Genomic DNA, 24,386 nt, shown 5'->3' with positions numbered 1-24,386 from the left:
CTATACATACTGAAGGAAAGACATAAATCTGCCTTGGGGTCAATTTCTCTGGCTCATATTGTGGAGCCTCAAAAGCTACAGCTTTCAAGAAAAGTACAAGAATTGAAAGTGATTAAGCACCGCATACTGAGGCATTTACCATTTTCAGTGCAACGGGATGGACAACAGTGTGAGAAACACAATAATAAAACTTAACTTCCCCCCCCCCCCCCTTCTAGCTATATAAGGAAAATTTATGGAACTTAATGAAAATGTGTAATAGTTCCACAATAATATTAACATATGTTAAATTATCTGGTATAGTGTGAAATATGTATTATACCAAGAAGTGTGTAAAATTTGTAATTTATTTGCAGTAATGGTACTTTCAGTGTAATTCGTTAAAATTTCATTTTTTAAAATAATTACATATAAAGGAATAGGACATGTAATTACGTAAAATCTGGGTTCTAGTGGTCACTGTATATTCATGTAAGATGACATTATCAGCACCTGGCAAAGTTTGGAAGGAGCCTCATAGTAGTTCTCAATTTGGCTGCTGGTCAAATCATGCAATCTATATGGCATTCAGATGTGTCAGTGGCTTATGTTAGACTGCACAGGAACGTGGGGGCAGGCATGCTGTCAAAATTCCAGTTGACCACATCTAACCACCACGAGGAAGGATCACCATATTGTAACTCCTTCACATCTGTATCTGTCACCCAAGAGCGCGTAACAGGGTCCCTACACCATTGTGTGTCATCCTGCACCTTTGGTTGGCAGCTGGCAGCACAGAGTCTACAGAATCACTGTTCCAAGCCTGGGCTGCTGTTAACATCACAACACAAATAGCTGTGTTTGGAGTGGTACTGTAAATGGGAAACATAGGATACATCAGTGTTATGACAGCCTTGCCAAGCAAATCATTGCCCACATCCTGTCAACAGGTGATGCAACATTCTGTTAAGTGGGCTCATACTTCAAAGTCCCCCTGCCCCACTGAAGTAACATCAAATGTGTTCTCAACCTATTTCATTTCATCATCCTCGTGTGGGTGCTTCAGGCATTATCCATTATGTTTACAATTACAGCATTTTTCCAAATTACCAGGTTTTGTGTATTTGACACACACACACACACACACACACACACACACACACACACACACACACACCATTCTTGTGGTTCTGAGAGATAATAAATTTTCTGCTGGAGCAAGGAATGATTTTTAAGATTTAGTGCTGGACATTTGTCTCAGTGATTGGCCCTTCCCATTTTTTTCCTGCCAGTGATTAGCCAGCCTTACATATGCGATGAGTTATTTAGTTAGTCTCTTCTAGGTTGTATCTGTCCATAATTTAAAATACTTAGGTTTTGTTATCTTGTGTGTACCAGGAAAACGCTCTCACTAGGTGTCTATTATCTGCTTAAAATCACTTGACGGAAATTGGCCAGATTCATTCATTCTTAATGAATATATCGTCTCTCTGTGACACTTAGTTTTTGTTAATCAGTATTTTTTTTTAATTTACTTCACTTTGGTGGTAATCTCTGTAATGGTAGCCCAAGTCAGTCTTGAATCAAAATCCATGTGAATTCCAGGAAGATTTTTGAAACGAGCATTAGTCACTTTAAACACATCCTTCATCTGAAGTTTTTGTAATCTATAATGAGAATGTTTACTCCAGCCTTTACGTTTGTCACTGTATTTCATTTGAGAAAAGTGTTCTTCAGAAATGGTAACTGTTAGAACCAGAGTTCTAGAAGAAAGATCTATTTTAGTAAGATATTTGTTAAATACTGTATGTCGAAAATGTAGCCTTACAGTCATCAGAAAGAGACTAGTAAACAACTGTGCTTTTAATTGTATATGTACACTGTTTGTGTAAGCAAATATAAGTAGATACTTCCACCCATCATTTTGTAATTTCTGTTGATTATAGTAAACTGAAATATTGCAATTGTTCTCATGGTGTGCAATACTTTTAATTTTCAGGAATTCAGACTTATATTTGAATAAAATTCTGTGTTGAGTATTCAGTTGTATTGTTCTAATTTGAGCAAATAGTGGAATTAACCCCTAAATAAACTGCAGATACGGACAAGAAATGGTTAGACAGATGGTTTCTAATCTATTTTTACAGATACCTTGTTACTTGTTCGCCAGTAGCTGATGATCATAGTGATAAAAAAACCTCAATTGCATGGGACATTCGCACTGGACAGGAAAAAAGATCATTTCCTCTAGATACGACGACAACGACAATATGGCCAATTCTTCGTTGGTCTCACGATGACAGATATTTTGCAAAATTAGGTACTGATATTCTTAGTGTCTATGAAACGCCGGTAAGTGTATGAACATATTTTCTATGGGAAATATCTTGACATCATTACAGATCATTGTTTGTATCTATAAATCTTTGGATGTTTCAGTCATTTGGTTTACTGGACAAGAAGAGTATAAAGATTACTGGTATAAGAGATTTCAGCTGGTCACCATCTGATAATGTTTTGGCATACTGGGTAGCAGAAGATAAGGACGTGCCAGCCAGAGTTTCACTTCTTGAGATACCAAGGTATGCTACTGTTCCACTGCAACTATATATATTTCAGAGGATTGCCGTTGGCCTTCTGGAGGCTGAATTTTGTATTGTATGTGAGATACACTTCAGTATTTGTTATGAACATTTATCAAAGGTATAGGTCTGGGTTCATGATGATCTAACTTGTAATTTTAGTGTTAGGAATGTTCCAATATTACATTAGTTTATCTGAATGCAAAATTTTTGCTAAATGGAACAGGCACAAGAATTTCTTCAGTTGATTAATTCCTATTAGCTGGGGGTACTATGTGCAAAAGCATTAGCATATCAAAATTATTGAATGTTAACATATTGAGTAATACAGCAGAAAAATTACATTTATTGATACAAGAGTTAAACTTAACAGGCAGTAATGTTTCAAATCACTTTTATTAATGCTACTCATTTTGCTGCAGCACTTTCCTCTGCAGAGGAGAAACCGATTTACAACGGTGTACTACCAACTTTGTAATTGGGGTAAATTGTAATTATGCAGTGAACAATAGACTTGCTATTTGGTGCCTGTTTGAGGTTTTGAAGCAATGAGCTTCTATTTTGCAGCTTCTCGTCACAAGCGGGTTTTCTTGCAATTTTTCCTATGTAAGTGGAATAAAAAAGTGGCAAATGATAGTCCTCTGCATGTATGGTTCACTTGTGGAATGTAACTGTAAATGGAATGATGTAATTATATTAATCTATGTAAAAAATGGTTAATGTTAAATAACCTTGATTAAGAGAAAATGCATTTTTTGCAGTCGCAATGAAGTCAGAGCAAAGAATCTTTTCAATGTCGCAGATTGCAAGATGTATTGGCAAAAGACAGGGGACTATTTGTGTGTGAATGTGAATCGATATATGAAACTTACAAGGAAGGAAAAGAATGAAATCAAATACAGTGTGAGTAGATGTTTTCAAGTAATTAATTCTGTTTAGATGTTAAACTGTTTGTCATAAAACTGTTTTGTTGTGATCATGTTGTCTCAGATTTACAAATAACATGTCTGCTGCTTGTCATTTAATTAAAAGTTGTTTCAACCAGTTGGTGATTGGTAGTTAGCAGCAAATATAAATACTGTACCAGAGTGTTAGTTGATTGTTATCCAGATAAAATGCTGTACTAGTAAATAGAGGGAAAACCTCTTGTAATTAACTGTTTTACTTTGGAAGATTCTACATAAGTGAGATAAAATTTAAGCTTTCTATACACAGATTGTTGTTCAGGTCATAAATAATGCGCAAACATGTTTGGAAAAAGTTTTTCCCCCATTGTGTTATTAAATTGCTATGCTATGTTAGTTTGACACCCATTTACTCTTCTCCTTGTGTCGTTTTTTCTCCAGTTTCTCATGTTTAGCTTCAAGGATTCACACAATACAGTTTTTGAATTGACTAAATCTAGAGCATTTCAGTATTTATTTATGTGTGTGTGTGTGTTCCTTTTCAGGGAATGTATTACAATTTTGAAATTTTTCACATGAGGGAAAAGCAGATACCTGTAGACAGTGTTGAAATCAAAGAAAACATCCTGCAGTTTGATTGGGAACCAGTTGGTTCAAAGTTTGCAATTATCCATGGTGATACAAACAATACTAGTGTAAGCTTCTATGGTGTCAAAACAGGACAAGCACCAACACTCCTGAGTATGTTCTCATCTTTCCTGCACATTTATGTGTAGTACTTTTTGTGTACATCTTCAGAAATATATATTTATAATAAACTACATAGGCTAACTCCTTTTTAATTTATTCTGAATTTTACTTCTCTTGTTAGTAATGTTCCTTTGATCACATTTATTTCTATGTAAATTTGAAGATGTACCAGTATTAGCAGAGGTTATGCTTTTCAGAAAAATTTGAGAAGAGGAACTGTAACAAAATGTATTGGGCACCATGCGGGCAGTTCATTGTTTTAGCCAGCGATGCTGGATCTTTGGAGTTTGTTGACACAAATGATTTTGTTATAATGAATACAACAGAACATTTTAATGTGTCACATATTGAGTGGGACCCAACAGGTCGGTATGTTGTTACTGCAGTGACAGTCTGGAAAGCGAAGGTGAGACCACTTTTAATATATTTGTAAGTTTAATTAAGGTGTATTGCTTCTATAGTAATTGAACTAGACCTTCAACATTTCCTTGTTTCAAACAAACAACTAAAGACAGTAATTTGCCTAAAATCTTGCTTCTCCACCAATTATTTCCTTAACTCCTTACTGAACTCTTCATTATATGTCAGGTCATTAATTAGTTTCATAAGGACCTACCATCGGAAATTCCTTAAGTTTGTCAGTAAGCTGGGCCTGATGCATTTGATGTTTTGCCATAATTGTAAGAGATTCCCTTCGTTGTGTGACAAATTTACAAACCAGTTATGTAGGTATTAGTTAAAATTAATTTATAAAAATATGTGAAAATTAATGTGTTCATTAATTGAGAATTGCTTAAAAGTGTGCCTCCACATTTTTTGAAATTTCATTTTCTGCTGTAACAAGTGGCAGTCTGTAATCTGAATCGGTTCTCTCTTGCTGCTGTTGGAAGGGGACAGGAGTCTCCTATAAATTTGAGGTTTCAGCCAAAAGGCCTTCTAAAGTGCGCGCACACACACACACACACACACACACACACACACACACACACACACACACACACACACAGTGATGTGTGTGAATGAGGAATGAGGGGTGTATTGTTGGGGGGGGGGGGGGGCATGGGTTTTCTACTTTAGGAGAAGGCCTTTTGGCCGAAAGCTGAAATGTATAGCAGTCTTTTTGTTGTGCGTGTCTGTGAATGAACATCTCATCTATATGGGAAGCAGCAATACGTCCTTTGAGAAACTGCCTGTTGGCTTCTGTCTTGGATTCATCGGCCAATGTTTGTTCAATGATTTTTCTGTCATTTTGTGAGCACAGGTGGCTGACATTGTCAAAGCTTCATGCTCCATTGCTGGTTATTTCATGTAGTAGAGTTCGCAGCCACAGATTATATGTACCTGGTGCGCCAGTGTCAAAGGGCTTTCTGTGGTCATTTCCGATTTGGTTCTTTCCTTGTTATGTGTAGTGGTCATTCACTGCAGCACAGGAATCCAGGATCGGTTCACCTTGAGGCTTTCTTCTTTCTTGTTGAAGCTGTTCTTCGTTTGTGTGTTCCTATAGCTTCTCTGAACAAGTGAGTGTGATAGCTCTTCTCTATCGCACGAACTTCTGTGTCAGCCAATTTTACTTTGTGTTTGATCTCTGAGTGTGTACTCTGCCATGGTCAATTTCTCCACCTGTCCCAACCTGCAGTGCCACTATGTTCTCTGACCCTCGTGTTCATTGATTGTCCAGTCATTCTGACATAAACTTTCCCACATGTACATGATGTGCGGAATATTCCTGACATAGCAAGTGGGCCCCTTTTCTAATCTGAAATGCTCTTTGATCTTCTTTGTCAGTTTATAAATAGTTTTTACACTGCTCAGCATACGGCCACTGTGTTCATCACTCTGGGAATGTATTGTAGAGAGGCTGTACACAAAATTTCTTTTTCCAATGTGTCACTTAGCCATGTGTTTGATTCTGTGATACTTCTTATGTAACTGGTGGAGTACCCAGTGCTCCTCAGAACATTTACCAGTTGTTGCATCTCATGTCTGATGTGCTGTGCCTCACATATTCGTCTCGCTTTCGTTACGAGCTTACTAGTCATGCCTCTTATCTGGCTCTGGTTGTGATTTGACAGTTTGTGCCAGTATTGATCTGTTCGGTGATTTTTCGATACATGCTGTGTCCCAGTTTCTCACCATCCCTTGTGACCAGCACATCTAGAAAGGTAGTTGTTTGCCTTCTCTACTTCCATGGTAAATTTTATGTTGGCATGGAAGCTGTTCAGGTGTCTTAAGAAGTCACCGAGCTGTTCCTCACCATGGCTCCACACAATGAAGGTATCATCGACATATACGCACCACACCTTAGGTTTACGAGGTGCCAAGTCCAATGCCTGTGCTTTGAAATGTTTAACGAAGAAGTTTGCCACAACTAGACTAAGAGGACTACCCATGGTGATGCCTTCCAGCTGTTTGTAGAAGGTGGCATTCCATGTGAAATAACTCGCGGTGAACCATGCGTGAAAGAGCTTGGTTATCTGTTGGAGGAAAAGAGAACCAATTTGCTCCAGTGTGTCACTGATTGGCATTTTGGTAAACAGAGACACAACATTAAAACTGGTCAGGATGTCATTTGGTCAAAGTTTTAGTTCCTTCAACTTCTTGGTGAAATGTCCTGAGTTCTTTACGTTCATATGTCTTTCCCATGTGCAGCTAGAGCAGACAGGCCAAGGCCAGTTTATACGTCAGTGAGCCAGGAGCACTAACAATTGGTCTTAATGGTACATATTCTTATGGTCATCTGGTGATCTATACAGCAAAGGTGATACGGCTCATTCCATTCTGTCATATACAGTGTCCTCAGGTTGTGGTGAAAAGGCATTTTAAGAACTTTTACATAGCCCCATCACCCCACACCATGACAGAAAGGCGAGAGAGAACATCATTCACACTTTCTCAGGTTTTTTGGCTGATATTTTTTTGATGATTTTTCATTTTGAAGTGCAGACATTGAACTTGGCACCTTGTAAACCTAAGGTGTAGTACAGATATGTCGTGATACCTTCATTGTCTGGAGTCATGGTGAGAAACAGATTGATGACTTCTTAAAACATCTGAACAGCCTCCATGCCAACATAAAATTTACCATGGAAGTAGAAAAGGACAAACAGCTACAGTTTCTACATGTGCAGGTCACAAGTGGTGGTGAGACCCTGGGACACAGCATGTATCAAAAACTGACTCACAGGGACTGAAACCTGCACAAACTGTTGAATCATCACCAGAGCCAGGAAAGAGGCATGATTAATATGCTTATAATGTGAGCAAGAGGAATACATGAGTTGCAGCACCTCAGACACATGATGCAACACCTGGAACGTGTTATGAGGAGCAATGAGTGCTCCACCATTTACACAGGAATTGTCACAGAGTCAAACACTCAGCAAAGTGACACACCGTAAAAAGAAATGTCAGGTACAACCTTTCTGCCACACACTCCCAGAGTGGAGGACAGAATGGACCATAAATTGTGCAGACAGAGTGTAAAGACTATAAACCAATAAAGATGATCAAAGAGTGTCTCAGGTTGGCAAAGGAGAAAAGAGTACTTGCAGTGTCGGGAATATACCACATACCATGTAAATGCAGAAAAGTTTGTTGGAATGACAGGACGATCAATGAACACCAGAATCACAGAACATAAATAGTATTGCAGGTTGGGGCAGGTGAAGAAATTGGCCGTGGCGCACGCAGTGTGTGAGGCAACCACATAACAAAATTCGCCAACACAGAAGTTCTTGCTGTAGACAAGAGCTCTCCCACCTGCTTGTTCTGAGAAGCTATAGAAATGCACATACATAAGAACAGCTTCAACCAGAAAGAAGAAAGCCTCAAGGTAAATGGATCCTGGATTCCCGTGCTGCAGTGAATGCCCGCTGCAGATAACGGGGAGAACCAAACCTGAAATCACCACAGAAGAGCTCTTGGATGTTGGCGCACCAGGTACATATAGTCTGTGGCTGCGAGCAGAACTCAGTCTATCACCAGTAAGGAAGGGTGAAGCTCTGACAATGCCAGCCACTCATGCTGGCAAAACATCAGAAAAATCATCAAACGAGCATCGGCCAAAGAACCCGAGACAAAAGCCAACAAGCAGGTCATCATAAAGTAGCCACAAAAGTGTTAAAAATTTATCCTTTTCTATAATACTGTCAGTATTTCATCCTGGATTTTCCATTGTTTGACAAAATATACTCCAGTATCCATTTATTGTTAGAATGCTTGCTGTGCTGCATCCTAGTTATTTGTGAGAAGGTATTAGCAGAAAGTGTTTCTGTCCACTGAGCGCCAGCCTAATTTGAAATTAAATGCAGCTTAAAATTATCCTAGAATTCACCTTATTCCTATCCAAGGCGGTGTGCATGTGCACGCATGCTGTAGGTAATGTCTGAAATGTTACTTGCTTTGTGGTTCTTTTTGTTGCAAAACATGCATTTGCTGAAACCTATTATTCATGTACATATTGTCAGATTGCCTCTTTCAAAAACAATTTGCCTCTGGCAGTTTCTAATTTCTATTTTTCAGCTGTTGACAAAAAAACTAGCAAACTAAACAATTTTGCTAAATTCTATATTATGTAATGAAGTACAAACTAGGAGAATGCAGGCAGGCAGTTTTGCCCATGGTAGAATAAATTTCCTCTAAGTCTTGCTGGCAAATGTGAAAATGCAGTGAATAGGTAGTGAGCCTAACTCCTTGCTAAACTTCTCCATTGGCAACAGAGAAACTTAACTAACACGACAAAATCATTGCTGCTTCTAGGATGAAGGGTTATTTCTGAAAATTACGGTAGCATTGATTTCTTATATTTACTTCATTCTTTGTTACTGATTAGAATCTTCCCTTTTATGTAGTTGCTAATACTACATCCCTATTGTAATCATACAGAATTAGTTACACGTGTTCCTTCCACAACCTGTATTAATTTATTTGTCTACTTTGCTATTATCCGATTTCAATTTCATTAGTTATTTCACATACACCACTAAAAATAATAATGCAAACTGCTTAATAAGTTCACACTTTTTTTTTCTTTCTTATGCCTGCAAGATGTGATGTAATTGTGAGGGAAACAGCACTTAAAGTTGTTATAGCCTGTAATGTTGATATAAGGTGGACCAGTTTCACTACTACTCGCCAATTCACAGTTAAGAGCTTGGCAGAATTTCATCAAATCACATTCAGACATTGGCATTATATTGTCCTTTACCAATAACAAGTTACCCCAGGGGCTCGCCGCTCTTTGGCGGGTTCGTGCTTGACTACCACGGGGCCCCAGCCTTTGCAGCATCTTTCCCCTTCTGTGCTGCATGTCCGTTATCTTGCTATTCTTTTTCCCCCTGCCTTGGGGAACATGTTTGGGATATTTTTGGAAAGGTGTTCTGTGTTTTCAGTAACAGATATCAGAAAACCCTCTCTGTTTTTCGTTCCTTTTTTCTTTCTTCGTTCCCCTTCTCTTATCCTTCCTTTGCTTCGGTGTTTGAGTTCCCTCTTCTTCCTCCCTGTGACCTCCTGAAGGCGTCTGATGCGTAACAGGTGATTGGGTAACGTGTAATTCCCAGTCCCGAATTGATAGATAGGGTTCGCACATATCCCTGGTACAGGCCAGGCCCAGGGAGGGGTGACTGCCTGACCTGCTACCTTCCCAAATTGTCAATTAGTTGTTCGGGAGGTGTGAATAATCACCTAAGACTGGTGCACCCCTGCTGAGGGGGGCGCACAGTTGGAAGGATTGCATCATCAGAGACACTGGCAATCTGGGGGATTTTCTCACAATGAGCCAATCATCACCTCACAGTAAATGTCTATGAATGGAATGAGGCTAATGATTCAGAGACCCTCCCAGCTGTACCATGGTTCCTCGTGGTTTCACATACTTAAGATGGTCAGCCCTTTGCTACAGTAAATCAGTTTATTATCCAGAAAGTTGTTTATGCAATTGCTGGCCCTGTGAAATCCTGCTCTTATTTATGAAATGGCACTTTGCTTTTGGAGACTACCTCCGATTCTCAAGCCAACAACTGTGCTTGTAGCTTTGCTCCTCCATGGCTATCCTGTTTGTGTCAAGGCCCATCAAATGAAGAATTCTTCCTATGGTGTTATTTACAAGAGGCTGCTCAACGGTCTGACCGAGACAGAAATCCTAACGTACCTCTCCAATCAGGGCGTCATTGCAGTCCATTCGGTGATAAGAAAGGTAAATGCATCCTTAGTGCCCATACCCACTCTTTTTCTTACTTTCCGTCAAAGATCAAAGTGAGTTATGAAGTTATTGCAGTCCGACCGTACATTCCAAACCTGAGGCGCTACCAGTGTTGTCATTACAACCACACTTAAATGTCTGTCAACACCTGGCAAAATATGTAACCTGTGGTAGGGATGCTCTGGTGGGCAATTGTTGGCCTCCTCCTCCCGTCTGTATCAACTGCAATAGCGACTGCGCCACCACCTGTAGAGATTGGCCCATGTATCTCGATAAGCAGACTGTCCAGGAGATCTCGGTGAAGGAAAAAGTGCCTTACCTGATCGCTCGAAAGTTGTTGGCTAGTCGGAAACATTGCATTCTACCATCCGGCACTTGGAGTACTGTTCTTGCTACATGTTGCTCCACGAAGGACATAGACATGCAACCTCAAATTCAGCACTGCAGTTGTGAAATCGTCCAATGTCATGGTAGCATGCCCGTCTCCTCCAACTATGCAACAAGCCACCAGACTTCTGCCTCACAGGGCGAAGTCACCTGCTACACAATGGGCATTCCAAAAGGGACAGAAGGAATACTCCCGCAAAGATTTCCTACATTCCTCCAGCCAACTAACATGTAACTCTTCCTCTGACAATCAGAAAGACTCCAAGAAGTCAAACAAAGGCAAACAGTTTTCTCCTCTCCTGACTCGGAGGTCCTCCTCGACAATGTCGCCACATGATACCTTCACCTGGCTGACCTTTGTGTCCCTGGTGCACACCACAAACTGTTTTTCTGCCCTGGACTCTGAAGATAGACAGAGGGAGAATGCTGACACTTCTGTAGAACTCGTGGAGCAGGATTGTCCAGCCGCTACGTCCTGTAGCAGAGTGTTTTCAAAGACTGGCACTCGGCACCCTCCAAGGAGGCACTCAAATCATTTTTTCCCTCCTCCTCTTCCCTTATCATGACTCTCCTCCAATGGAACGTTCAGTCTTCGATTCCACAAAGAGGACTAATGGGTGCTCTTAGAATCACAGTGTCCACTTTTTCTCTGCCTCCAGGGGGAAAAAAACTGTATTCTCAAGACTGCTGTGAGCTCTCGCATTTCTTCCTCGTCCGCTTTCACCTCTCCCACTTACATTCTCATTTATGTTTTAGCCATCAGCACAGGCTGTAGACCTTGTTTTACTTTTTATGTTTTGTAGCAATTTGGCGAAGGACATTTGATCTTTAGTTCAGGACCTTCACTTCTCTATGGCGTATTTTATGGACCTTACTCAGTGTCCCTTTTTTTAGGTGTCTTTCCTTCCGTTGATTTGGGTTTATTTCCCCTCCCTGATTTGTGTTCTATGACCTTTAGTTGTTTTTGTGCCCTAAAAACAAAGTAAACAAACAACTTCTTGAGATGCATTATAGTTACTTCACCTCTATCCCAGATATAAAAGTGTCTAACATCATTAAGGAGTATTCATAGTTGCCAAGCACACCAAAATCAGTGATCAGTTACTTTAAAATTAGCTAATTGCAGAGTTTTGTTACATGTGAAGATGACACTCTATAAGAGAGAGATGTTTCCTTCCAAAAAGTTTATTCTGGCTGTTGACCCAAAACAAGAAGGGTGTTAGTGTTTTCTAATTTCCTTCGTTGCTGTATATAAAAAGTTTGATTTTATCTTGATTTTGACTGCAAGCTGTAGTATTACATGGCCTATATTTTTCATGTATTTATTTGGTAATGGCTAAGTGCATTTTCTTAGTTGACGAGGCAGGGGGGGGGGGGGGGGGGGTTCACATTCACAGTGCAGATAAAAGTAAAAAATGTTTTTTGTACTGTAGAAACAATTTTTTTCATTAGAAGACTCATTACTGAAAACCCTGCATTATTAAGTAACTATGATTCACAATTTAATATGTATGTATCTAGGTAAATCTAAAGTGGTAGAAGAGTTTACATGCTTGGGGACATGTATTTTTAATTATTCATTGCTTATTTGACAAATACTGCTTGAATATGAGAAAATAAAGCCATTTCTATTTTTCTTATTTAAGGAAGACAATGCTTACTGGATCTGGTCATTCCAAGGAAAAATACTGAGTCGGACACCTGTGGATATGCTTTATTGCTTTACATGGCGACCTCGGTTGCCAACTTTGTTGACACAGAAACAACAGAATGAAATAAAAAAGAATCTTAAAAAATATAGCTCTCAGTTCGAATCAAAAGATCGTACACGTATGTGGAAGGCATCAAAGGTGACTGTTGATTTCATTATTCATGTAACTATTGTGGTAGCCCAGTTTGTTGTTGTTATTTCAGCTTAAACATTAACAATTTAAACTTCCAGGAATTGATAGAGAAACGAGCAAAACTGAAGGAGGAATTTGCAGAGTATAGAGCTAAATGTACTGAGCAATGGATGCAGCAAAAGGATAGGCGTATGGCTCTCAGAAACAGTGAGTGTTTGTTTTACCCATTTTTTGTTGTATCAGCAGGCTCGTCATTACTTTAACACAAATATCATTGTGATTTTTACATTCTTCATTTCCATTAGCAATGCTTGACCATATTACATTGTGTGAGAGATTCCCATGTCAGGTGTTGCAATTTAGATATTATTGCTCTTTCTTAGCTGGTCCTTCCTGTCAGCGTTTCAGAATCTCTTCCAAATATATGATTTGTCATTAATGTATATTTAAAGGTAAGCACTACTAGCTATAATCACATATATATTGTTAACTGGTGCACTTGTTTCTGTTATGTACAGCTGCTTGTGTGTTTACAAGAAAGCATTAAAGTCATTGTTGTCAATGATCTTTGTGGTATAGCTACAAAAATTTTAATGGAACAATGGAAAGTTAGAGAGACAAGTGTGGTTATGAATGCAACCACTTACGATATATGGTGTTGAGTGGTCGATAGACACAGATAAGAGATCAAAAATGTTGCTATGCTTTTAGACAGTGCCCGTCTTCAGAGCTAACTAATACAGAACTTGTGTACACACACACACACACACACACACACACACACACACACAGCGCGCGGTTATATTGTCCCTGTTGAATTATATTTTTCTGGTGCTTCAAATCTTATTCTTTGAAATTCCATGCATTTCTCGTTTTATCGTTCCTTCTGGCATCACATGCACATGTACAAAATGACTGACTCTAAAAGTTAGCGGTGTTTCCTTTCCCCCCATCCTTGCTCATATTATTCTAGTTTTGTCTATTAGAAAATGGTACCCTTTTTTAAGTCTTATTGTTTCCTTCATTATTTATACTTTTGCAATTCTGTCGCAACATAAAATATGTAATTTGTGCCTATGTTTTATCTCAAATTTACTCATTGTTCTCTTTCTTGCAGATATTGATACTGATGAACTTGATTCAGACCCAAGAAACTTTGAAGAGGAAGTAGTAGAATTTTTTGTCAAAGAAGAGAGGATATTGTTGGACTAAAGTGAGGATCTGAAGTAGAAGCCATTCTTGGAAACCTCTGACAGTGGACATAAAGGAATACAGTATTTGTAGATATACTGTTAAGTATTGGTGAATGTGGGGAGCGGTCCCCACATGTAACTTCAATATGTCTCTGTATTGTGTGGAGAAGTGTTGGGAGAGTGTGACTTCCTATCACTGTGAACTCTGTTTTTCTAGAATGACATTTATGAAAAACTGTCCAGGGCAGTCTGTGCTTAAGTCAGCAATTTCATTTGTGTGTTGTGGTCTTTTAATACTGAGTTGCTTACCGGTTCATTGTTATAAAATATTACCATTCAGACTGTATTTTGGCAAACTCTACCATGTTCCATATAGAATATACCAGCAATTAAATAAATGTATTTTTTGTGAAATTGCATTTCATCTGTACAGATTGTGCAATAATAACTGGAAATAAGAAAAGTGTTCCTAATCATTTGCAAAATCACAAAAAGAGTATACCATATTACACTGTACAGTGCCTAGCAGTGCCACATAGTAAAAACTGTGTTTAAAATTACTGAAGTATTTTATTCTTTGTGACATCATTTCAACCCTTTTTCGTTAGTAAGTACTATTGTAGCACAAAACTTACAGTTCAGTATAGACTGTTGAGTCACTGGATATCAGATGTCCATCAAGTGATAGATTTTGGCTAGTTGTTCCAAGAACTCTGTGTTGGTAATGAGGGCTTCTTGTTGCCCCATGTTCTTGGTGATGGCAGTGCTCAGTGAACGAATTAGCATGACTGACTTTCATTTATGCTATTTCAAAAATTTTGTGGCAATGTTGTTTACATTAGTCAGTGTAGCTTGAGTTCCTCCAGTCTGTTATGTTTATAAGGTAAGCTGAACCGCACCAAGTACTTCGAAAAGAAATAACTGGATGGCAGCCCACTTTCTAGCTTTTTCGTGGGTTCATGCTCAGTTACTACAGAGCCCCAGCCTTTGCCACATCATGCTGCCTTCTGTCCTCTTGCTATTCTTTTTCCCCTCCCTTGGGGACCATGTCTGGGACATTTTGGAAATGTGTTCTGCATATTCAGTAGCAGATATCAGAACAGTCTCTCCACTGGTTTTTTGTTCGTTTTTTCCTTTCTTCATTCCCCTTTTGCTATCCTTCCTCTGCCAACCAGAAAGGCTCCAAGAAGGCAAACGGTTTTCTCCTTTGCTGACTCAAGAGATCCTCTTAGATGGTGTCGCCACATGACACCCTTTGTGGCTGACATCGATGTCGCCGGTGCGCACCGCAAACCGTTTTGCTGCCCTAGACTCTGAAGATCGACAGGGGGAGAATGCTGACACCTTTGTAGATCTCATGGAGCAGAATCCTCCAGCCCCTGTGCCCTGTAGCAGTGAGTCTTCAAAGGCTGGCAGGCACTTGTTAGCCGCACTGAGACACTCGTTCATTTTTTCTCCTCTTCCATTGCCATGGCTCTCGTCCAATGGAACGTTCACGGCCATCAACCCCACAGAGGACTTACAGTTGCTCTTAGAATCGCAGCATCCGCTTGTTCTCTGCCTCCAGGAAACAAACTGCGTCCTTACGACCATTTTGATCTCTCGCATTTTTTTTCCTGGTCCCCTTTGACTTTACTCCATCTCGTGGGGGAGTCATGCTGTTCATCCGGGATGACGATAATAGCACATCTGCGTGACTACTGGGCTTCAAGCTGTTGTAGTCCCCATTTATCTTCCTCGCTTGACCTTTCCCCTTTTGTACCATTTACATCCCTCTGTCATTCAGTGTCTCCAGGGCAGATTTCCCATAGTTTACTGCACAACTCCCTCACCCATTTCTGCTGCTCGGTGACTTTAATGCACACCATCCCCTCTGGGGCTCACCCAGAACCCGTCAGAGATGCCGTCTTGGCTTACCTCCTCAGTAACCTTAATCTCATCTGCCTTAACACGGGAGCATCCATGTTCCTTCCACACTCCACTCATATCTATTTCCATTTGGTCCTCTCCTACACTTCCCAGCTTGCCCATCATTTCGAGTAGTCTGTTCTCCGTGACACGTACTTGAGCAACCATTTCCCATGTGTTATCAGACTGCTGACTTACCCCGCCTACATAAACACCCAAGTGGCAGCTTTCCAAGCTGACAGCAGTCTTTAATCCTCCATGGCGACCTTAGATTAACATTTCCCCAGTTACGATGACCAGCTATCTGGATTTCCCTTACTTGTTGTTTTAACAGTTCTACTCCCTCCTCCGGAGTATGGGCCAACCTCAAACGGCTCTCTGGGACGAAGGTCCGTTCCCAAATTTCCAGCGTGACAGGCGCAGATATCATAGTGGACCCTACTATCTCTAACACCTTGGGCCACTATTTTGTGAAGATTTTGAGCTCCACCCGCAATCACCCTGCCTTCATCCCTCAGAAGCGAGTGGAGGAGACTTCTCAGAATTGTGAATGCTACAATGCCACCTTTATTATGCGGGAGCTAGATCATGCTCTCATTTTATCCCTATCCTCCACCCCGGGACTGGACAATGTTCACATTCAGGTTTTGCAAGCTTGCGGGCAAGCTATTTCTCCTTCATATGTACAATCGCATCTGGGCAGAGGGCACATTTTTCAGATGCTGGCACGAAGCCACTGTCAGTCCTGTGCCTAAACCTGGCAAGGACAAACACCTTCCTTCTAACAATCACCCCATTTCTCTCTCCAGCTGTGTTTGCAAGGTGCTATGATTCACACCCGGCTCGTATGGTGGCTCGAGTCTTGCAATTTACTAACCACTGCACAGTGTGGATTTCGAGCATGCTGTGGTTGACTATCTTTTCACTTTGTCAATCCATTTAATGTATGGTTTTCTGTGAAAATATCAGACTGGCCATGCTTTTCGATTTGGAGAAAGCCTATTACACCTGCTGGAGGACTGGTATCCTCCATGCTCTCTACATGTGGGGCTTCCTTGGTTGTATGTCCCTTTTCCTTCAGGAATTGTTAAAAGAATGAGTTTTCAAGGTACGTATGGGTTCTGCCTTGTCGGACATATTTATCCAGGAAAACTGTGTGCCTCAGTGTTTCATCCTGAGTGTCATCCTCTTTGCTATTGCCACTAACCCTATAATGGCCTGTCTCTGGGCATCTCTGACTCCCTCTTTGTTGACGATTTTGCGATCTATTGCAGTTCTCCACGGACTTGTCTCCTTGAGCAGAGTCTTCAGTGATGTCTTGATCATCTTTACTCATGGAGCATCAACAATGGCTCTCACTTTTACACTGACAAAACTGTTTGAATTTCTGGTGGCGCAGTTGGTTTCTTCCACCACCTTTACATCTGCGGCCTGTTGCTTTTCGTTCATTGAAACTACGAAATTCCTTTCTTGGTCCTCCCACGTGTCTTACCTGGCTGCCTGCTGTACGTGGTCCGTCAGTTTCCTACTTGTCCTCAGTGGTACTTCCTAGGGAGTGGATCGGACCACCCTTCTCGGTTTGTATCAGTCCATTGTCCGTTTGAAATTAGACTGCAAGTGTTTCGTTAATGCATCTGCATGTCCATCCCTCCTACGCCATCTCAGTACTATCCACCGTCGTGGCACCTGTTTGGCCACTGGTACCTGATAACGCTAGCCTGGTTGAGTGTGTATGCCGAAGCTGCCAGACTACCGCTGTCAAACTGCCTTGACTTTCTCCTCAGCAGATAAGCGTGGCATTTGTCTGCCACGCCTGGCCACCCATCCTATGCGTTCTTCTTCGGTGACTCCTTTGATCGTCAGTATGGGGTGCGTCCCTCTTCTGTTACCTCCTGGAGCTCACTTTCGGCTCTTGCTCTGGCAGATTAACTTCACGCTCCCTGCAACTTTCCCAGTGGAAAAGTGCTTCCTAAAGACACTACTCCAGACTCACTCTACCACTGTAAGTTTCATAACCATCGCACAAAACTTCGCGATAGTACCTTTGTGTATACTGATGGCTCTGAGACTGATCGTGGTGTCGGGTGTACCTTCATCAGTGGGACCAACGTTTTTCGGTGTTGGCTTCCGGACCACTGCACAGTATTTACATCAGAGCTCTGCCCTGTTTCAGGCTGCGTAGTACATCAGGTGACACAGGCCTTTCAATTGCATCATCTGCTCCAGCTCTCTCTGTGACCTTCAAAGCCTCCTTGTGCTGAGCACCGTCCATCCCGTAGTGCAATGGGTACAGGAAAGGTGTCACTTGCTCACTCTTGGTGGAGCCACTGTGATGTTTATGTGAGTTCCTGGCCACATCGATCTGATGGGCAACGAGGCTGCTGCTGCCAAGGTTGCAGTCCTCGTACCTCGGCCCACTAGTTCTTTCACTCCTTCCAATGATCTCTGTGTTCCCATGTGTCAGTACATGGTGTCACTTTGGCATCAGCACTGGTCCTCCCTTCATGGAAACAAGCTCTCTCCGCGAGATCATTTTAGCCAGGTTATGAATTGAGCACTGTCCTTTCGGCCATCATCATTTTGTTAAATGAAGCTCCCCACCACTATGTGCTCATTGCCCTCAACCTCTGACAGTTCACCTTTTCCTGACAGAATGTTCTTTTTTAACCACATACATTCTCATTTATTTTTACCATCTGAATTACCGGCTTTTGATAAATGACGCACAGGCTGTTGACCATGTTTTACTTTTTATCCATTGTAGCAATATGAGGAAGGACATTTAATCTTCAGTTCGAGCCCTCCATTTCTCAGTGGCGTATTTTATGGTCCTTTCTCGAAGTCCCTGTTTTTAGCTGTCTTTCCTTCCATCAGTTGGGCTTAAGAGGGGACGTAGAAGAAAATGGACATGTTTACATAATCTAACACAGTTTTTTGGTGTTTGAAAGATAATAGAATCAAATCTTACATGTGAGGTAATTATGTTATTGGCTACACTCGAATTTTTTCAAATTTTTTTCTCAAAAAATTTGATAATGGCATTGATGGAAATTTTCGCAACACATGCTATCATGTAAGGAACATTTTCACAAAAATTACTTTACTTAAAACTTTCATATTGTGGTAGGTAATTCATAAGCAGACGTGTGGAACTGATTTTTAATATCGATTTTAGAGCTCTTTGCAATTAATTTTAAAAAAATTACGCCTATGAAACAAAGCAATTTCACAGAAAAGTAAATATTTTTTTCAGAAATACTTTTAAAAAAATGTACTACAGAAAGTTGTGTTATACTATGAACAAAGTCTGCAGAAAATTTCACTTTTCTGTCTGCAGTGGTTCAGTGGAAAATGTTCCTTATACACTGAAAAATGAAAGTTTCAGGAAATGCACATAAAAGATTTACACCATGAACTAGTATCTTAATGTTGACCATAACCATACATTGTCTTCTTGCTCTTCATGTACCTGTTTCCTCTTTATCTGATGTTTCTGGCATGCCCTTTTGGCTATATCCTTCCGACAGTTCAGACGTGCAACACACACGGTATCTATCTTCTTCAATAGCTTCTCGGTGAAGCAACCTGCAACGAATCCTAGTCCAGTAAAGGTCTTTATTCTTCCAATGTTACCATGATTAAACACGACATCCATATTATATGGCAATTTTAACAACAGTAGATGAGCTAAATGTTGTTTTGGGGCATCTCTTCCAAATGAGACTGTTGAAGCTCTCATTTGGGTTTTGTGTTCCACCATAAGTACGTTTCTTTAACGATTCTGGATGAGCTAGAAACTGGGATGTTGGCTTTATGGTGTTTTAAGACTGCTTCAGGAATACTGTGTTTATGTGAATATGTTTTGTTTCCTGCTTATTTTTGCACCACGATATATCACGCAATTCGTGTACTGGCTTCTGAATAGTTGACAACTTGTGAAAAAATATTGCCCACATTGCCTTCAAATCTCCAGTGTTTTACCTTATTGCTTTGCCATAATATATTTGCAAACTGTGCTTCTCTTTGTCAGTCAGACATTGTGGCCCACCCAGTGGCTTTCCATCTTTGAATTTTAAACCTTTTTGTTCTTGTTTGTTTCACAAGTCTCCCACCCATCCTCTTCAGAATGTGCCCCACACACTCTAGCTTTTCAATGTTGCATACATTTCTATAGGGCTTGTTTCCTACAACAGATTTGAAAGCACTAGAATCTCCATCACCAATATATTTCACATATCTTAACTCCAAGCCTCATTTCGCTCCGATGGAATATTAATTTCATTCCTGCTGGCTGCATGCCACTACCAGAACCATCATAATCATAATTTTACTTTGTGTTTTATTTTCCATTGTCACTCTTCTTCCTTATTATCTAACATTTTCCTCTGTGCACAAACAGAGCAATATTTGGATGTCACCTGCAAATCCAAAGCTTTGCCTGTGTCAATATTTATAACTGATGAAACACACAGATCTGTAGAAGGCAAAGGGTCGTTTACAAGGGTCGTTTGCTTCTGTCTGAAGGTCTTTGTTAAGTAAAACTGCCACTTTCAGTGCTTCTGACAAACTGCTGTTGCATTCTGTTTCCAAGGTGTTCAGAAGATAATTGTTTAATCTTGAGTATAAGGCAGATGGAGATGGCATATTCATTATTGCACAAAACAAATAGCTACCTTCCCTTCCAACACCAACACATCTCATCCCATAGCAGAATCTTACATTGGCTTCATATGCCCAATTCTTAGCAATTGATGTGTTGAATTGAATGTCCGTTTGACAGCTGTCACAAAATAAGTGCATATTGCACACAATATCATCTGTCATTCCTGTCATATAATCTTAAAGATTTATTGCCACAGTTACCATTCCTAAAACCACTACTGGACAAACTCTACACCAGTTCCAAGTTTCCTCTGTGAACTGCTCGTTGTCTTAGCTTCACAATTATCTTCCGCTGAATTATGTGGACTCACTTGTAGAAACTGTTTATCCACATGTAAATGGCAAGCTTTAGCCACTTTCTTAAACACTTTACCACTATATCTTGACATTTTAAACGGTAAATCGTACAAAAAAGCTTGAACACAGTCATAATTCTCACACTAACAGCAGAACTGAAATGTTTGTATTTCTGCACCACAGACAATAACTGCTGCCAAAGATAGCTAGCAGAAGGCAAAGATAACATGCCGTAAATGGGGCCACTGCGTTCTATACTCTTCCAATGCTTTTATGACAGCAGGGAGTAATCCTGCACCCGTTGTGTAAAGCAGTTAAAGAAAAGTGGCAGGGAAAATAGAGTGCGGGTGTGATTTTGTTGAATGATAACACAACACCACACTCGGTCCATCAAACATCAGAACTGCTGTGCAATTTGAGTTGGAGGTATGTGGTGTACAGTCCAGACCTAGCACCATGTGATTATCGTATGTCTGGCAAGATGCAAAAGGATCTCAGTGGATGATGATTACGAAACAAGGTGATTTCTACTCATTCAGTTGGTTACCCATTCCAAAAAATGTTTACTGTCTCTCAGGGACTATGTAGGAAAGTGTTACATTGTATGTTGTCATAGCCGTGTTGCCTGTGTGTATGTGGTTTAATAAATGACCATAACTTGGAAGCGTAACTCACTTTTTGATTCAACCTCATATAGTCACTGTGGCAGTTGTTGATGTAATAGTGATAACACCTTCAGCTGTTTAAATAGGTTTTATTTTATTTGCAACTGATCTCAGTGTTACATTATACCATCTTCAAACTCCTCTACGATACCAGATGATCATGTGGCTTCCAGATAGTCATCATAAATCTTACAGAGGGTACGAAAAATTGAAGTCGGCTATGCTGAACCTCCTTTCTTGCTTATAGTGTGAACAGTGGGAGGGGAAAAAAAGCATGTAGTGTTTACACCAAAATAGATTTCCAAGTAAGACATATAAATACACCTGAAGATGTCATGTCATTATCTATTAAAAAGCGGATGTACAGAGATCAGGCCGTTTTCTACAAGCTGAAAGATTTTAATGAGTTGCTCGAATACAAAGTTAGATATCTCCATGATATATTACAGGTGAGACTACATATGAATCACATATTGCAAAGACAACCTAAGTCACATTGACCTAATTTTAAGAAGGAAAAGAAATACAATTTACACATGGCATGTTAGAATGTGGTGAAACTTAAATTGAAGATTAAGTAGCACTCCAAAAGTATATTAACAATATCTCACATCATCCTGCTATGCCGTTTGTATTGTAAAACATATTTTTATGCTGTGGGTTCAAGTTGTTTTCGCAATCAGTGTGTGTGTGTGTGTGTGTGTGTGTGTGTGTGTGTGTGTGTGTGTGTGTGTGGATAAAAATTTCGTGAGGTACAAAAACAAATTGTATTGAAGGTTTACTGTAGGCCTGCAAAGTTCCCCCCCCCCCCCCCCCCCCCCCCCCCCCCCCCACCCCCCACCCCACCCACCCACCCACCCACCCACATCTGCAATAGGCCAAGTTAATGTTTTATTCCAGAAAGATGACACACTTTCACTACCAGAAACAAATCTACACATTTTCTAATATCTTCAATTTTCTTCACCCTTTTGGGTACTTTTGCTTCCTTGTAACACTTACCTGGAAATTAGGGTTTTCTCCTATGATCAGATTCCAAGGTGAAGTTATTTGTCTGCAGCCCATTAATGAATTCCATCTCTTTCACAACTCATGGCATTGATGATTTGTAACGTTAATGACGAAATTTTGGAATATGTAGTGGTACCGTGTCAGCCCTTTGAATATCTCATCTTGGTGTCTCAATAGAAAAGAAAGTGGTCTTTTAAATTGATGGCCACTGCTTCATGTAGTCTCCCATTTCATTTCCATCCATTAGAAAAAATCTGTGCAGATGCACATCAAACTCTTTGAGATGCTGCGAGTAATGAGGCTAATGAGCAGGGGCACTACATCAGTAGTGTGTGGTATAAGTTGAGAATTTGGGTCTGATGGAAGGCATGCTACAGTGGTCCATGCAGTTGTGGTGACTACTTTGTTTGGATGGCATAGTGGTCAGCACATCTGCCTACTAAGCAGAGTTCGAATCCCGGTCTGGCAAAACTTGCCAAGGAACATCTCTGGTTGTATCCTTGGGGACCTACTTCCATTGTGGATGTTTTGACAAAGAACAGATTTCAAGAGCTTCTCGGATTCTCTGTTTTGATGAAAGATCAACCCGAACTGAATACATGTCATCTAACTAATTCACGCCTATATTTGCAACAAGTTAACAGAATCAAATATTTATATTATCACCCAAGAGAAAATATAATTGTAGACAAGTATCTGTTACCAAGCAAACCAAGATGCCAGTTCCCTCATTCATATCGCACAGCAAACCTGCAACAGTTAGAGTGAAGTGGACACAAATTGCTGTCACTGATGTCGCAGTAGCTATAGCAAAATTCAGCAACTCACTCGGAAGACTCGTTTGGTCTATCAAATTTTGTTATTAAAAAGATTGTGGACATACACTACAACCACTTTGTGTGTTAACAAACGAGACTTTTAGGAGTTGTTCTTTTCCAACCTGCTTAAAGATAACAGCAGTTATCCCTATACATAAACGAAGGAGACAAGTCTTGTGTTGACAACTACCATTCTGTTCCATTAAGTTTCGGGTGTGCAGCCACAAGAAATCACCTTCTTCTTCTTCTTCTTCTTCTTCTTCTTCTTCTTCTTCTAATATTTCGGCTGTATAATGTTCAGCCATCTTCAGAGTGAGCCGCAAGACTGCCGCTCCAGTGCTCTCTTTGTCCCTTTATACTGTTGTGCCGCGCGACTGCGCATGCGGCCACAGATGCAAATGCGCTAGAGACATTGGTCGGCGGCAAAGACGTGCATAATGCAAGAGTTGCATCTATGACTCCGCAGTTGATCTTTGTTGGCATATCGATATATCATTGTGAGCTGCACTGTGACGACGTCTTTGCGAGTTTATTACAGCAAGTGCCAGATTCCAGGATTTGTCAAGATTGAAACCACTATCTCTATTAATTAAGTTCGTCGTCAAGCGAATTTCAATTGCCTCCTTTATTATCAAGTCCCAAAAGGACGATGTAGTTGCCAAAGTTTCGACATTGTCATACAACATACTGTGACCATTATCAATACAGTGCTCTGCCACTGCCGACTTGTTGGGTTGTAAAAGTCGTGTGTACCTCTGGCGTTCTGTACATCTTTCTTGGACAGTATGAGTTGTTTGTCCGATGTAAGAAATGCCACATTCACATGGAATTTTGTAAACTCCAGATTTTTGGAGCAGCAAATCATCTTTGACGGAGCCCGCGAGTGCAGCTGCCTTAGGTGGACGACGAAAAATTACTTTTACTTTGTATCTGCCGAGAATGCGTCCTATTTTTGATGAGAGGCTACCCACATATGGCAGGAAGGCCATTGATTTAAAGGTTTCTTCATTTTCTTCTGCTTTCTTTGTTGCCTCTTTCGGTTTCATTTTCAGTGCCCTCTGGATTTGTTGTGGAGAGTACCCATTGTCTTCAAACACTCTTTGTAAGTGGGAAAGTTGATCTTGCAGACTGCTTTCGTCAGAAATAATATGTGCTCTGTGAGTCAAAGCTCGGAGAACACTCATTG

At 40.4% G+C, this 24,386-nt stretch overlaps 1 protein-coding gene across 1 annotated transcript in view; it reads left to right on the top strand.

The window, feature by feature from the left end:
- Positions 1-14,302, top strand: part of LOC126457951 (eukaryotic translation initiation factor 3 subunit B) — a 68,741-nt gene extending 54,439 nt beyond the window's left edge. The window contains exons 6-13 of the mRNA XM_050094683.1: positions 2,127-2,331; positions 2,419-2,561; positions 3,323-3,464; positions 4,012-4,207; positions 4,414-4,622; positions 12,449-12,652; positions 12,745-12,853; positions 13,764-14,302. Of these exons, the coding sequence (XP_049950640.1) occupies positions 2,127-2,331; positions 2,419-2,561; positions 3,323-3,464; positions 4,012-4,207; positions 4,414-4,622; positions 12,449-12,652; positions 12,745-12,853; positions 13,764-13,858 (1,303 nt within the window). The 3' untranslated portion in view covers positions 13,859-14,302. The remainder of the gene's footprint in view (positions 1-2,126; positions 2,332-2,418; positions 2,562-3,322; positions 3,465-4,011; positions 4,208-4,413; positions 4,623-12,448; positions 12,653-12,744; positions 12,854-13,763) is intronic.
- The last annotated feature ends 10,084 nt before the right edge of the window (positions 14,303-24,386 follow it).

This window comes from Schistocerca serialis, chromosome 2 (assembly GCF_023864345.2).
Source record: "Schistocerca serialis cubense isolate TAMUIC-IGC-003099 chromosome 2, iqSchSeri2.2, whole genome shotgun sequence".
NCBI classification, from domain to species: domain Eukaryota; kingdom Metazoa; phylum Arthropoda; class Insecta; order Orthoptera; family Acrididae; genus Schistocerca; species Schistocerca serialis.
The sequence above is the reverse complement of the archived record's forward strand: the minus strand, read 5'-3'. Positions and strand labels throughout refer to the sequence as shown.